We start from the raw sequence: 13,941 nt of genomic DNA, 5'->3' as shown, positions 1-13,941 counted from the left end.
CACACACACACACACACGCACACACACACACGCACACACACACACCACTTGCATGCACACGCACACACACACACACACACACATACTTGATATCAGCTTTCTACCTCATCCACTGAGACAGAGTCTTTGAACTGAAGTAGTTTATTCCCATTTTGGCTAGTCTAGCTGTCCAGTTTGCTCTGGGGATCACCTGACTCCACTCTCTGAGCTCTGGAGTTGCAGCCACCACAGCTCCTTGGCTTTTATGTGGGTGCTAAAGATCAGAGAATAGGAAGTTCATGCTTGTGGAGCGAGAGCTTTACCTGCCTGGTCATCTCTTAGCCCATGCTAACGTCACTCAATGTGTACTTTAGGGAGCTGTTGAGTGGCAAGTACTTGGTTAATATTTGATGTATTGAGAATAAACACAATGTTTTACAATTTTGTGGTCTGAATCAATAAAAGGATAAGAGAGTAGATGAGCCCCTTATTTTTAATTAGCCATTGAATACAGATAAATGCACCTTTTTATAATTTAGTTTTCAAGTTACACAGTGAAATTTACAAGTAAATCTCTTTTGATGTTAGTTCTTGAACCAGAAACAAAACAAAACTGAAACAAGAACCCACCTCCTCTTGCCGCTTCTTCCCTCTGGTCCTGCTCCCTCGGCACCTCTGTATTCTCGAGGGTCCTGTTTGTGATCGTAAGCCGGCCTCTCCGTCTCTCTAGCCTGGCTTGTTCCCTGCCTATGCATGGCCCACAGCCCATGTCTAGAACCGTGTGTAATCTACATAAATGAATCTGAATTCAGAGTCTTGGAAGGGAATGCAGTTGCTGACAGAGGTGAACATTTGCACTCCTGTGTGAAGAATGCGTAGTGCTTTTTATTTTGCCAAATATTTTTTTCCTTTTTTTTTCTTCTTTCCACTCTGAGGAAAATAGCTGGGCTATTTCCTTGCCCTGCCTTATAGTGTCTGGGACGTGGTGGGGACACCCTGCACTACCAGATGTCACATCTGCATGGGATGTGTCTTTCTGTCTGGGCAGGCTTCCTACTGTTCACATCCCAGCCATGCCCTTTTGGAAAACTCACTTAAAAAGTGAGTATTAGGTGTGTGTTATTTTTAATTACTGCCACTGATGTATGTAATTTGAAAATTAATGTTGCTGTAATTATATTGATATACAGAATAGCTATTCCCAGCTTTTTAGTCAGACAAATTAAGCTGGTCTTTATGAATTTATCTTCAGAGTCTCAAAGTGGTTTAGAAACCAGGAGGACACAGAATTAGAGTCTTTGTTTTGTGGTTAATTTAGCATGAGTTAGCAAACACAATTGACTTTTAAAACGTAGCATCAAGATTAGACTTCTCTTCTTAGGAGGACTTTGGGCTCCAGATGCTTTTGCCAGAGGTTCTAATTTATAACAGACAACTCATTTGGGTCACATGCAAAACTAGTATTAAAGTGATTTGTATGGTTATGCTGACAAGGAATTAAGTACTTTAAATAGAGGGCATTTTCCTTGGGGACCACAGATGCCCCGATTTTTAAAGAGATAAAAGATCAATCTTGCTTACTGTTTTGTTTCCTATACTTAGCACCAGACCTGAAATTAAGTAGTCAGGGTTTTTCGTATTAATGAGTGAGTTAATGTATGAGCGGCTAAAAGTTATTAGGAAATAGAACAAAGAAATATATCTGTGTATGTATAGTGTTGATATGGTCCATCTGTTCCTCCCATTGTCCTTTATTCCCTGTTCTCATCTCTTAGCTTCTCCTAAGGCTTCCTCGGGTTCCCTTGTGCTAAGGCCTCTTCGACTTGCACTCCCTTATCATAGAGTTCATTGTGTTACTCTTGGAAGGTCACAGTCGAGACTCAACACACCTGATTGTATCAATCATCCCTATCTCCGGTGTAGATTGATGTGACCAGGTCAAATCAGGAGAGACAGAGAAGACAGAGCGTAAGCTAGTGTATGCCAGAGAGGTGACTGTCTCCAAGTGAAAGGAGAGGTAACTGTAGGTCTATGGAAATTTCCCCCTGGACTTTAACATTTCTGGCTGCAAGGCTTCTCTGTTTTTTGTTACCCATGCCAGGCTTTGGATTTTGTTTGTTTGTTTTTTTTTTTAACTTGTCTTACTTTTCATGGTCTTCCTCTTCTATTCCTCTTTGGTTTTATGCTTGAGTGACCCCTTCACACGATGGCTCTAGCAGGCTGCCTCTAGCCCAGAGCATTCTCACAGGCATCAGACCCACACAGCTGTCCATAGGGCTTTCTACACAGGAGTCTCACGAGCCTTTTGTGTAGCGCGGCAGAACCCTGCAGGATGTGGCTCATATTCACTTTTGTGTGGCCAGCCCTCTCTGCTCTGACAGCGCTGGGCTTCTTGGCCCTGACATTATCTTCTCTTCTTTCTCCATTCAGCCCTTGTACAGGCCTTTCCTCTGCCTGAAACATTTTTCCTTCCACGGCTCATTTTCAGGCTTGCTCCTGTTTACTCTCCAGAGGTCTAGACAGCATTTCTGAGACCAATTGCCATTTTCATCTCCTACCTTCAGGTCAGAGTGAAGAGCTTTTGTATATCAGCAGCATCCTAAATGTCCTATTGTGTGTTTTCAGTGTTTCTAACAGTATTGTAATTCCTTGTTTGTCTCTCTATGGCTGGGAGATCAATGAGATATGCCACTACTTCTTCTGACTCAGAATACTTTCTTGAATGTTTCCATCCATTTGAGTCCCTTCAGGACCTGTGCAAGAATGGTGTCTTTTGTAATCAACTTGTGTTTTTTGTTTTTTTTTTCTTTCAATTTTTAACTACATATTTATTTATTTATATTGTGTGTGCCTGTGAGCGTATGTGTGTGGGCATGTCCATGCCATGGTGTGCCGTGTGTGGAGGTGAGAGAACAGCTTCCAGGAATCAGTTTTCTCCTTCCCTCATTTGGGGCCAGGGATAAAGTTCAGGTGGTCAGATATCAGGCGTCCTTAGCGCTGAGCCATCTCTCCAGCCCTAGAGCTGACTCCTTTGTGTGCAGTTTTTCTGTACATTGGCTAGGTCGGGCTGTCTGAGATGCTGCACAGTTAGCGGAAGCCACTGGCCCTGTGAGATCCACAGCCTCCCCACCCTTCTATCCTGTAAGCGCTTGGCATGAAGTGATCCCTTTCTACACTTCTCTTTAAAAGCCGTTTCTTAATCATCAAGTCTGAGAACTTGACAGTTTAAAGTCCTTAATCTCACTTGCCAGGCCCAAATACTGTCAGCATAGTTTTAAGAATTGGATGCAAAGGGAAAAAGTAAATCCCAGTTTTGACTTAAAACCGAAGGTCTTGGTTAGATAATCCTCATCCATTTTGCATTGAGACTCCACTGATACTTCGGTGTGGACTCACATGAGCTCTGTTTGAACTTCTGTCACTAAATCTCAGTGTCCTGCCATTCTTCCCGCCCAGTTCTTTCTTCCTGTTACATTGTTTGTGATGGTTGGAGGAACTAATACATATGGAAGTGTTTTCTACCAGGTAAACTTGCTAGTAAGTGTCAGTCACGATCCTTGACAAACAAGCAGTCTTTCTCACAAAACTACTCAGAGCCTTCCGTCCTGGCCCCGCTCTACCCAAGGCTGCCTCCCCTAGACTGGAGTAATCTCACGGACACACTTCTCTATTGGCTGTCTCCAAGCTGAGCTCTACCGTGCTTCTTGTGAGCTTATCCCTTCCCTGAACTTCTTGGGTATGAGACTCACATCTTGTTCATCTTTGTGTCTTGCCTTCTCACTTGCTTCTCTCCTGGCTTATCATGGTGCCTGACATAAAAGATGCGTCACCCTCATCAACCTCTTGACTAGTAGCTAAGTAGCTCTGCTTTTGCCTTGTCTGCTGGGGAATGGCCTTCTTATTCTATCCATAGAACAGGATTAAACCACCCTAGCTAGTTGCTACCTTCTTCTATTGCTACTCTGTATTTGGTCTTTGGACCAGTAACACAGGCATCCTTGTGAGCTGTTTGGTATAGATCAGGGACTTCGGACAAGACTGTTTATAGACCTTTTTTTTTCTCTGAATGCAGGTACTTGCAACTGGACTCAGTGGCCTGTACTCGTCCCTGCCCACGAAGCTGGAAGAAAAGGGTGAGGAGTGGCATTGCCTTCTGAAGGACGATTGGCTCCTGCTGCCCCCCCTCGTGCAGTTCATGAACTCTCTGGAGTTCTGTAACGCCGTCATCCAGGTACTGCATGGCGGCAGCACAAGCCCTGGTGGGCCGGAGTCTGCTAAGAGCCCCAGCCTTGCTGGGGATCCGTGTGCATGAGCACCCCTCCTCATTCAGAATTCTCCTAAATGAACCCTTCTTCGATTTTGAGACGTGCTCGTGGAATCATGAAGCTTTGCTTGAATCCCACTGAATATCCTGAAATGAGTGAAACCGTTTGGTAGACTTCTGAAAATTTCTATTGAGAACAAATGAAAGATTTTATTTTCTCTATAAAAAGTGTTATTCTGTTTTGATTATCCACTTACCCATCAAAAATAAGTTCACAGGCTGGCTCATTAAATAGATATTTTTAGGCTGCTTAAGTACTCCAAATTATAACCCTTTTACTTCAAGGTCTTCCTGGGCTCTTACAAGGAAAACACTTTATTTTGCTTAATGGTGCACACTACATAAAGAATATTGTCGTCCCAATCGAATTTGGAAGAAGTTAACAATCTTCTTAGCTACACAAATTAAATTTGCTTTGAAATTGGCTCGCTTTAGGGGGAAAAACAGCCACTGAACTCTTGTGTATTTGGCTTTTTGATTAGATTTTTACTGTCGGATTTCTTGTTACTGTTTTCAATAAAAATCCAATTTTATATATGTTTAAGGGCGTACTAAGTTTTCATCAAAATTTCTTCTATGTAGCATAAATATTACCTTAATATTGGATGTATTAAGAAATCAGGTTTGTTTTATGGTGATTTTTTTTTTTAGGGTGAGAAATGTCAGTTATAATCTGTTTATCTACCAAATAAAGAAACAGCTTCTGGAGGAAAGTGAAAGTGAATTACTTTAGTTCCCATTTCATTTTTATTGCTAAGTCAAAGGAAGTTTTATTTGTATTTAAGATAAATGGATTACACTTTAAATTATTTTCCCTTTAATATTATAGTCTATCAACATTTTCTTGCAGAAATGTATGGGAATAAAAATGATAGAACTACTATTAGCTCTTCTTGGGATGTACAGAGAGATTGTCAGTAATTTAAACAGCTAGGCTTACTTCCCTAGAAACCGCTTTTTACATTGTTGTTTGACTGAATCTCTCTCCCTCTCCCTTTCCCTCTCTCAGTAAAGCTGACGGGCATGGTGAGGAGTGGGGAAATTATGTCTTTATTTCAAACTAAAGGCAAACATTATTTTAAAACATTTAAATAGTGATTTGGGGCTAGGGAACCCCTGAAAGGATTACTTATAAAAAAATATTAGTAAAGGTTTGCCCATGTTATCATGTATTTTGAAAGTCAAATTTGGGAAGTTCGGTACCACCAGCAATGTTTTCTGCTTTTGAAGACTGTCCATTTTTTATGAGAGCATTTTATAGGCTCTTTTCTCCCTAATATAAATACCAGGTAATATATCTTCAAAGTTCTCTGTTAGCAAAATAAGCACATTTAATTATCATTTTCTATAGCTACGCTCTTAAAACCGTAGCACGAGTGGATATGGAACCCCAAGGGAGTTAAGGGGCAAGAATTATACTTTCTAATTTATTCATTTGGACTTATTAATATTTATACATAGTCAGTCTATTCATTGTCTTTTTCAAATCAACGTTAAAATTAACATTTTTTCCATATTTGGAAGTGTAACTTTAGCTGTTTATACTGTAATAGAGATTTGAAAAAAAAAATCATGTCATCGTGGGGTCTGAAGTATTACTTAACGAATGAAGACATGGCCCAGATTTGGGTTTCCATCTTGGATGTAAGATACGCACAGAACTGCTTGGCTTTAAGGAACTGCAGACACTGAGCCCTGTGTCCTTCTGTCGCAGGTGGCCCACCCCTTGATCCGCTCTCAGCTCGTCAGCTACATCTACAATGGCTTCCTGGTACCAGTGTTGGCTCCCGCCCTCCATAAGGTCAGTGACGGGCTGAGGCCGCCTTCTGTCTGTTGATACAACCATGGAGGGAAACTGAGGAAAGCAAGCACGGTGTAACGACTCCGCCGTGTATGTAGCATTAGTTGTCTTCTTATTCCATCCCAAGTTCTCAGTCTATCAAATGTGGGTCTTAAAGTGGCTGTGGTGTAAGCTCACATTGTCTTTCTTCCTCTTTTATACCCAAGTTTTTCCTCACTGACCGACTGACACTAATGCTATTGATAACGGTTGTAATAATGATAGCTATTACTACTATTTTCCACACTATTTGTTATTAAACTTTAATGTTATAAACATTAATGAAAATTCTTTTTGCGTATTAACAGGATATCAAGTGATGTGTTGATACATGTATAGACGTAACGTTGAAGTCAAGCTAAACGCAGCTATCCTCCCATTTATCATTCCCTTGTGGTGAAAACCAACCTCATAATTGTTCACTAGTGAGCACGCCACTGTAGTCTGCAGACACCCTACGGTGTACCAGCACAGCAGGGTGTCTTGCTGTGATCTCAGGGTGGCTTAGAGCAGCCAGTGAGTGTCTCTAACTCACAGAGCTGTTGTGGAGAACTTCCTGCCCCACTTCCTCACAGTGCTTAGGAGTGAGTGACCGGGCATGAGCCCTGAGTGTTTGACATCTGACTCCACAGAGGTGAGCGCACTTCCTGAGGGTCGGGCTCCCGTCTGTTGTGTTCTCTGGGATATGTCACTGCTGAGTGTGGACTTGAGAAGTCTGGAAAACCAAACCAAACTAAAAACCAGCACACAAACCGATGTTCATTAAAGTGTTGGCAGAACGCTGGCAGTTGGTGGCTTCCCAGAAAGTGCTTTATAAGAGGATGAGTGCAGACAGCCCCGTGTATACATTCCCTGGCTTTCATTTTTACAGTTATGTCCATAATTTAAAATTGGAGATTTTTTAAAACTGTGAAGTTAACAGATGCCTTTTTATACATCACTATAGAATTCAGGAGATGAAAAGTGAATGCTACTGCATGAGATTTGAATTTGTAACTCTCTAATAAGATTCCTTAATTTTTATCCATTATTGGCATTTCCTAGAATATTTTTGTTTAGTATCCAGGGAGAGCAAAGACTTACCATTCTCTTTTTTGATTATTTTTTCTTCCTATTCTCCATTTAGGAGGGGGTGTTTGTGTTTTTACCGTTTAGAATCGAAAGGATTAGAAAGGCAGGGACAGCCTCTCCTCCACCCCTGGCTCTCTCAGTGACATCTGATCAGAATGTGTTCTAGATCAGCAGCCCAGGGACAGACAAGCAGAGAAGGTCAGGGATGAGCGTATCTCGAGAAGCTCCCACCGGGAGCAGCCGTATCCTGTCTCTTGCTTCTCCTCCTTGGGCTCTGAAAAGGTTACTTCATGTCTGGGCTCAGGTCTGCTGGAGGAATTCCCATTGTGTTTTACAAACTTGAGGTCTGCTGCCCTGACAAAAGGGCCTCAGTCAGTCTTCCAAATAAAATTCCTTTGTGCACTCTCTCACCTAAATCATGCATAAATTTTTAGTTACCTGACATCTGTGTAGGCAGCTTATAAAGGTGAACTTATTCTCTATGCCTCATAAATCATACAAATAAATCCATACTTAATATTTCCTTCACAGTACAAACAGAATATTTCCACAGCAATTCTTAACCAAAGATTAAGCATTACAAAACCTTGTGAAAGTACTGGGGAGATGGCTCAGTCCCTGAAGTGCCTTCTACACAAGCATGAGGAGTTAGGTCCCTAAAAGTGCACATTAAAAAGCCAGACTTGGTGTCTTATATCTTGTATGCCCATGGTAGGGGACAAGGTGGAGATTGGGGACGGGGGATCCTGGAACTTCTTCAGCCAGCTAGCTGTCCTATCTGAATGGATGAGCTTCAGGTTTAATGACGAAGTCTGTCTCAAGAAGTAAAGGTGGAGAATGAGAAAAGATATTTGACATTGACCTCTGGCTTATACACACGGGTGTACACACCTCCACCTACCCTAGCAAGTACATGAAAGGTGCACAGCACATACCATACGTATGCACACATACAACTAGAGGGAGGAACGATGAGGAAGGACACATAGGCTGAACGCAGGGCATGTGTGAGGTTCCTCCTCACTGTTGTGTGTGCGTGTGGGACTACACTCCAAAGTTGTTCTCTGTGTGCTTTCTTCAGCCAACACTGAGACATAACTATTTGTTCCTCTGGGTTAGTGCCAAAGCTTACGTGGATTTTTTTTTAAAGGGCTCCATGGCTTTCTCTTGCAGTCATGTAGAAGTTGAGCATAACAAGCTCTGGGGCTGGCAGTAGAGTTTGCTGATCACGTGCAAGGCCTTGGGTTTAGTCTCTAGCATGAGGAAAAAAGGTGACTCGTGAAGCCCTGAACACAGAATGTTTCCATCAATTCATTTTGGCATAACACCTAACCTAACCTTGCTAAGTGCATTGGGTGTCTGGTCTTCCTGAATCATCTCAAATTGTTGATTTTAACCTACTTGTGTTAACATTTATATGTTCTTTGGAGAAAATATTAATACACCTGATTTATTTTGCTAACCTAGACCTTCTGAGGATTTTATGTAAAACATGACAGACAAATACATCATTCTTCTGAAGTTTTGAATTACCAAATACATATGGCCTCCAGAGTTTAGAATAAGACATGGGAAGCCTACTTTGGACATTTTGGGAAAGGATAATTTTTAAAATAATTTATCTATTTATTTTACATCCTGACCTCAGTTTCCCCTCCCTCCTCTCTTCCCATTCCCTTCCCCTACTTCCACCCAGTCTCCTTCTGTGTCTCTTTGGAAAGGGGCAGGACTCCCATGGGTGTCAACAAAGCATAGCTTATCAAGTTGGTAAGGCTAAGCACCTCCCCTTGTATTAAGGCTGGGCAAGACAATCCACTATGGAGAATAGATTCCCAAGAGCCAGCCAAAGTGTTAGGAGCAGCCCCTGCACCCATTGTTGGGAGCCCCACAAGTAGAACAAACTACACAGCTGTCACATATATGTAGAGATCTTAGGTCAGTCCCGTGCAGGCTCCCTGGTTGTTGGTTCAGACTCTGTGAGTTCTTGTGAGCCAGATAGTTGTTTCTGTGGGTTTTCTTGTGATGTCCCTGGCCCCTCTGGCTCCTAGAATTCCTCCTTCCTCCCTTTAGCAGGATCCCCCGAGTTCAGCCTAATGTTTGACTGAGGGTCTCTGCATCTGTTTGTATCAGTTACTGGATGGAGGCTCTCTGATGACAATTGGAGTAGTCGCTAATCTGATCACAGGAGATGACAAGTTCAGGCTATGCATCCACTATTGCTAGGAGCATGGTAAATGGAAATAAACACTATTCAGCCATTTGTAAAGAAAGGACATTCTGACATACTATTACATCAATGGCACTGCAGGATAACTACATGGTCTCACACACATAATATACCTAGTGTCACGTTCCCAGACACAGAAGACAGAAAGGGGCTTCTGAGGAGCAAAAGAAATGGGAGAAGGGTGTTGGGATCATTGTTTCTTAGGTACAGGTGTCTCCAGTTTCGTGAGATGGAAAGTTCTGGGGACTGGTTGTGCAACAATGTGAACACCTCTCGGCAGCGTGCTTAAAACTGGTGAGGATGATGCTGTTTATGTTCTGTGTATTGTGCTACAATTTTAACAGATGGAATAGTGTTTACATTTCCAAGTTTTTTTAAAATGCTAAAATATATAGGTCATACTGTGCTCTCTGAACCATTAAATGTTCTGGTACTAGGGGTATAACTTAGTGGTACATTGTTTGCCTGGGGTATGTGAAGCCTTGGCTTCTTCACCCCTGGTGGTAGTGGTGGTGGTGGTGGTAATGGTGGTAGTGATAGCATAAAAGAGATTTAACTCTGGATCTTTGTAGGAAAGTTTTCTCACCCCTGCTGTAGGGCAGTATGGTGTCCTATACATTTGGGTGAGTAGCCATTGTTTGGAGGTGTCAACAGTAGCGAACACCCCCAGGTAGCAGTAGGAGGCATTGAGAACGGGTTAGCAATGCTTTTTCTCTTAACGCAGTGATCAGGACCAGGAGCAGGAGACCCAAGTAGCCTGAGTAGCTGGCAGCAGCCTGGACTCTCTGCCCAGGTGTGCTTTGGGGTCCTATATCAGGAGAACGGTAGGTAGGCAGTCAGCCATAGAAGATAAAGCCGACATTGGCACCTGGTCTCTAGCAGGATTACAGAAAGAGTTGGTACGGAGTATGGGTGAGAAAGGACTGCCTGACCAACACCCTGGCACACTTGCAGGATTTCCAGAAGCGACCTTGGGATGCTCTTTGGGGGATTCTTTGAGCCTATCCCTCACAGGGTTTTAGGAAATGGGGGAAGACACTTGGACCTGTCTCTGTCAGATGGAGCTGTAGACCTTGAGGGGTGTATGCTAAGGCAGGCAGTAATGGGAGGGGGATCAGTCACACAAGTCCTTTTCTGCATGCAGCTCACAGATATGAGCCACGGAAACTCTGACCTCAAAGCCTGTACCTTTGGTTTTGCCAAAGAACAGCCAGCTACGTTTCACTTTCTGTAACTGTGCTTGGAGAACAGAAGCAAGAAATCTACAAGGAAAAAAAAGATTTTTTCCCCACCATCTTCTGTGTGCTGAAACTGTGCTTGAATGATATACACGGGTAAAATGATTTCAGACAGTCCCTTAAGGGCATGTGTGTTGGCTGCCTATAAACCACCGTGGAGCCCATTTGCTTTGCAATCTTGCCTTCCACACACACAAGCACACACATACATATTCATGATCTGCATCCTACAAGCTCAATAATTCATGGCTTATTGACTTAAGTTGATGGATGGAAGTTTTGGGTAATTGGAAAGAAAAGATGAGAATTCCGAGAGACTGGGTGGGCATGGCCATGCAGGAGTTGCCCACTTACCAATAATGTGCTCTCTAGGTAGGACGGGACAAGGACTCCAGTATGGCACAGTTTGGCTCTCCTGGCACAGCGTTCTCTGGACTTTTATGCCCAGTGAAAGTCATGACTGCAGATTTTTAAAAACAATTAAATAGCATCTTCAAGTTATCATCACTATAAAATATTAGTGGGTCACAGCTGAGTGCCTAGCTTACAGGAGGAGCAGAATGATGGGTGCCTAAGGAGGGAGCAGAGAGGCGAGAGGTCTCAGGAGTGGAAGGAGGGTCAGCAGGTCCCCTTGCTTGCTCTTCTGGAACACTTGCTTCTGTGTTTTTGGAAGTGTAGCATCATGTTTGTGCTCTTTGTCCTTCTGCTGTCATCTCTGCCACTTCTTGAGTATCTGGTTTCCCATGATGCTGTGGAATTTCACTGGAAGCAAATTCAGTACAAAAGGGAAAGAAAGGAATGGAAGCATGGAATTAGAGGTAGCTATGCTCACCCCCGCACCACCAATGCAGTCACAGCATTTGTTGGGAGCAGTGAGACCCCAGATCCTGAATTTCTTGTAAACAACTTGTTTTCCCCTGATCTGAGTGCCTACAGCTGCTCTGAGCATGAGACCTTCAGGAGTTCCTGATGGCAGGAGAGTGGTTTCTGGTGGGTTTGGCTGCGGCGTGGCTATCTCTATATAATCTGCCCCTGAACACAGTAAAGGGGCATTCTTGGGGAATTCAAGGATGACCTATGTCGCTGTCTCTCTGTCTGTGTGTGTCTGTGTATTTTAACCTCCAGCCCCTTGCTCGAAGCTTGCCAACTGGGTGCCAGCGCAGAGAGTGCAGACACGGGGGTGCGCAGCAGCATTGAATTAGGGGTAGCTATGCTCACCCCTGCACCACCAATGCACTCACAGCACGGATTAGCAGAACCTGTTGACTGTGGAAGCCTGGGGTTTTCCTTTTAAACTTTAGGGGTTCTCTGCTATGCCTTTTGTTTCCTTCACTTATTTGGGGACCAAGTGAGCCCCTGGTCCTGCAGTGAACCATCCCGAAAGTTCTGTCATGTTATGGTACCCACACATCTCAGTAATTTGCTTTTTAAAGCCAATTGCTGACCAAGGCTTTTAATTACTACCGGCTCTTGAATGTCGTCTTGTTTTTGCTAGGCACTCACTTATTTTCCTGTGATAATGTTGGGGTTTAATTTTTTGTGATTTCCTCCTCCCTTTTACTCTGCCCAGAGTGAAGATTGTGTCCTGAGAGTGCACTGGCAGCTCCCATCGGCCCATATACGTTAGTGTGGTGTGAGGCAAAGCCAGTCCCAAAGGTCACTTGAAGAGGCAAGCTCATTCGTTCTTTTTAGGAGTTGCTGCTATTGTCTCCAGCCTCAGGGGCCAGCTCTGGGTAGCTTCAGGGCAGGCAGCTGTCCCCTGTCTTGTCATCAGCTGGGAAAATTGTAAGTTAGCGTGACAGGAAAGCCTGAAGTATCTGTTGCCATGACCCAGGGAGGCTGTATCATGTCAGCCCTGCACAGGCCGCAGGTGAGGGGGCTGGTCAACTGCTGTCTTGGTTTCTCTTTCTCTTGCTGTGATAAAATACTCTGAAGTAAACAGCTTGCACAGGAAGGGCTCATTTTGGCTTACACTTCCAGGGTGTCGCATGTCACCGTGGGGAAGTCACCGAGGCAAGAGCTTGAGGAAACTTGTGCATTGTGTCCACCTACAGTGCACGCAAGCATTCAGCGACTTCTTCTCCATTCCATACAACAAGTGGTGCCTGCTCTAATCCAAAATGGTTCTTCCCACATAAATTAGCATATTCGAGATAATCCCTTGCAGGCCTGCCCAGAGGCTCATCTCCTTAGCGATTCTAGATTCTGCCAAGTTGACAATTAAGGCTGTCGTGAGGACAGTTGCAGTGTGGCAGGAGGGGACCAAGTGGTTGTCCTAAACAGTCTTGTGACAGCAGATGGGCCAGTTGTAGAGATGACCAAGGCTGGTCAGTGATTGCAGTGATTAAAGGGCCCAGTCCCGTGGGAGGCCTCAAGCTATACACCATGGAACAGTAGTGGCACCTTTAGACCTGGCCTGAGAAACGCACGTTCAGAGAGGCAGCTAGGGACAGGCTAAATAATGGCCTCGTCCAGCTGTCTGAACGGACCCAAGAGTTTACTGATAAATATAAGGGGCTTTGTCTTGGAAATACTTGATTTATTAATTGAACACCATGAATATATATTATCTAATGCTTCATTCAGGTAGTATGAGTTTGTGGAAGCAATGTAAATTCATGTAAAAAGTGTACCTCAAAAGTGGGCTTTGGGATCAGCCAGACCTTGGTTTACAGTCTGGTCCCTGGCTACTTTAATCAGTTTTGTGACCGGGGCAGTGTTCTCTGTGCATGAAAACAAAACACCTGCCTCCTTGGGATTGTGAATAACGAATAGATATTGTATTGAAGTGGTTATTACTGTCACTGATACTAGCACTAAATACATATTGCCTGCCATTGTTGAGGAAGGTATCCAACAGTTGGCTCCATATAGATGTTTCTTCTCTGATGTGTGCATCGTGTTGGATTGCAGTCCTTCTACTGCTTCCTGTGTGAAGTCAGCTCCGCTCTGGCATTGTGTCCGGTGTTATTAGTACTGTACCCTTCCCTCAGATGGAGAGGGTATCCACAAAGGATGACAGTGGTGGCTACTCGCTGATGTCACATGTATCACAGAACGTAAGGTCTGAACCATCCCACCAGACTGCTGTGGGAAGAGGGAGATGTGTTCCTCCTTTAGTGTGGCTTTATAAGAAAAGGAGGCTGGAGGGTTATGTTGTCACTGGCGCTGTTTTTTCCCCCTCTGGTTTTCCTGCTTTTTCCCCCTCTGGTTTTCCTGCTTTTCCCCCCTCTGGTGTTCCTGCTTTTCCCCCCTCTGGTTT

At 43.7% G+C, this 13,941-nt stretch overlaps 1 protein-coding gene across 1 annotated transcript in view; it reads left to right on the top strand.

Moving 5' to 3' along the window:
- Positions 1 to 13,941, top strand: part of Fam160a1 (family with sequence similarity 160 member A1) — a 78,513-nt gene that overhangs the window by 17,350 nt on the left and 47,222 nt on the right. The window contains exons 3-4 of the mRNA XM_013348640.2: positions 4,052 to 4,210; positions 6,018 to 6,104. Coding sequence (XP_013204094.1) covers positions 4,052 to 4,210; positions 6,018 to 6,104 — 246 coding nt within the window. The remainder of the gene's footprint in view (positions 1 to 4,051; positions 4,211 to 6,017; positions 6,105 to 13,941) is intronic.

This window comes from Microtus ochrogaster, chromosome 1 (assembly GCF_000317375.1).
Source record: "Microtus ochrogaster isolate Prairie Vole_2 chromosome 1, MicOch1.0, whole genome shotgun sequence".
NCBI lineage: Eukaryota > Metazoa > Chordata > Mammalia > Rodentia > Cricetidae > Microtus > Microtus ochrogaster.
The sequence above is the reverse complement of the archived record's forward strand: the minus strand, read 5'-3'. Positions and strand labels throughout refer to the sequence as shown.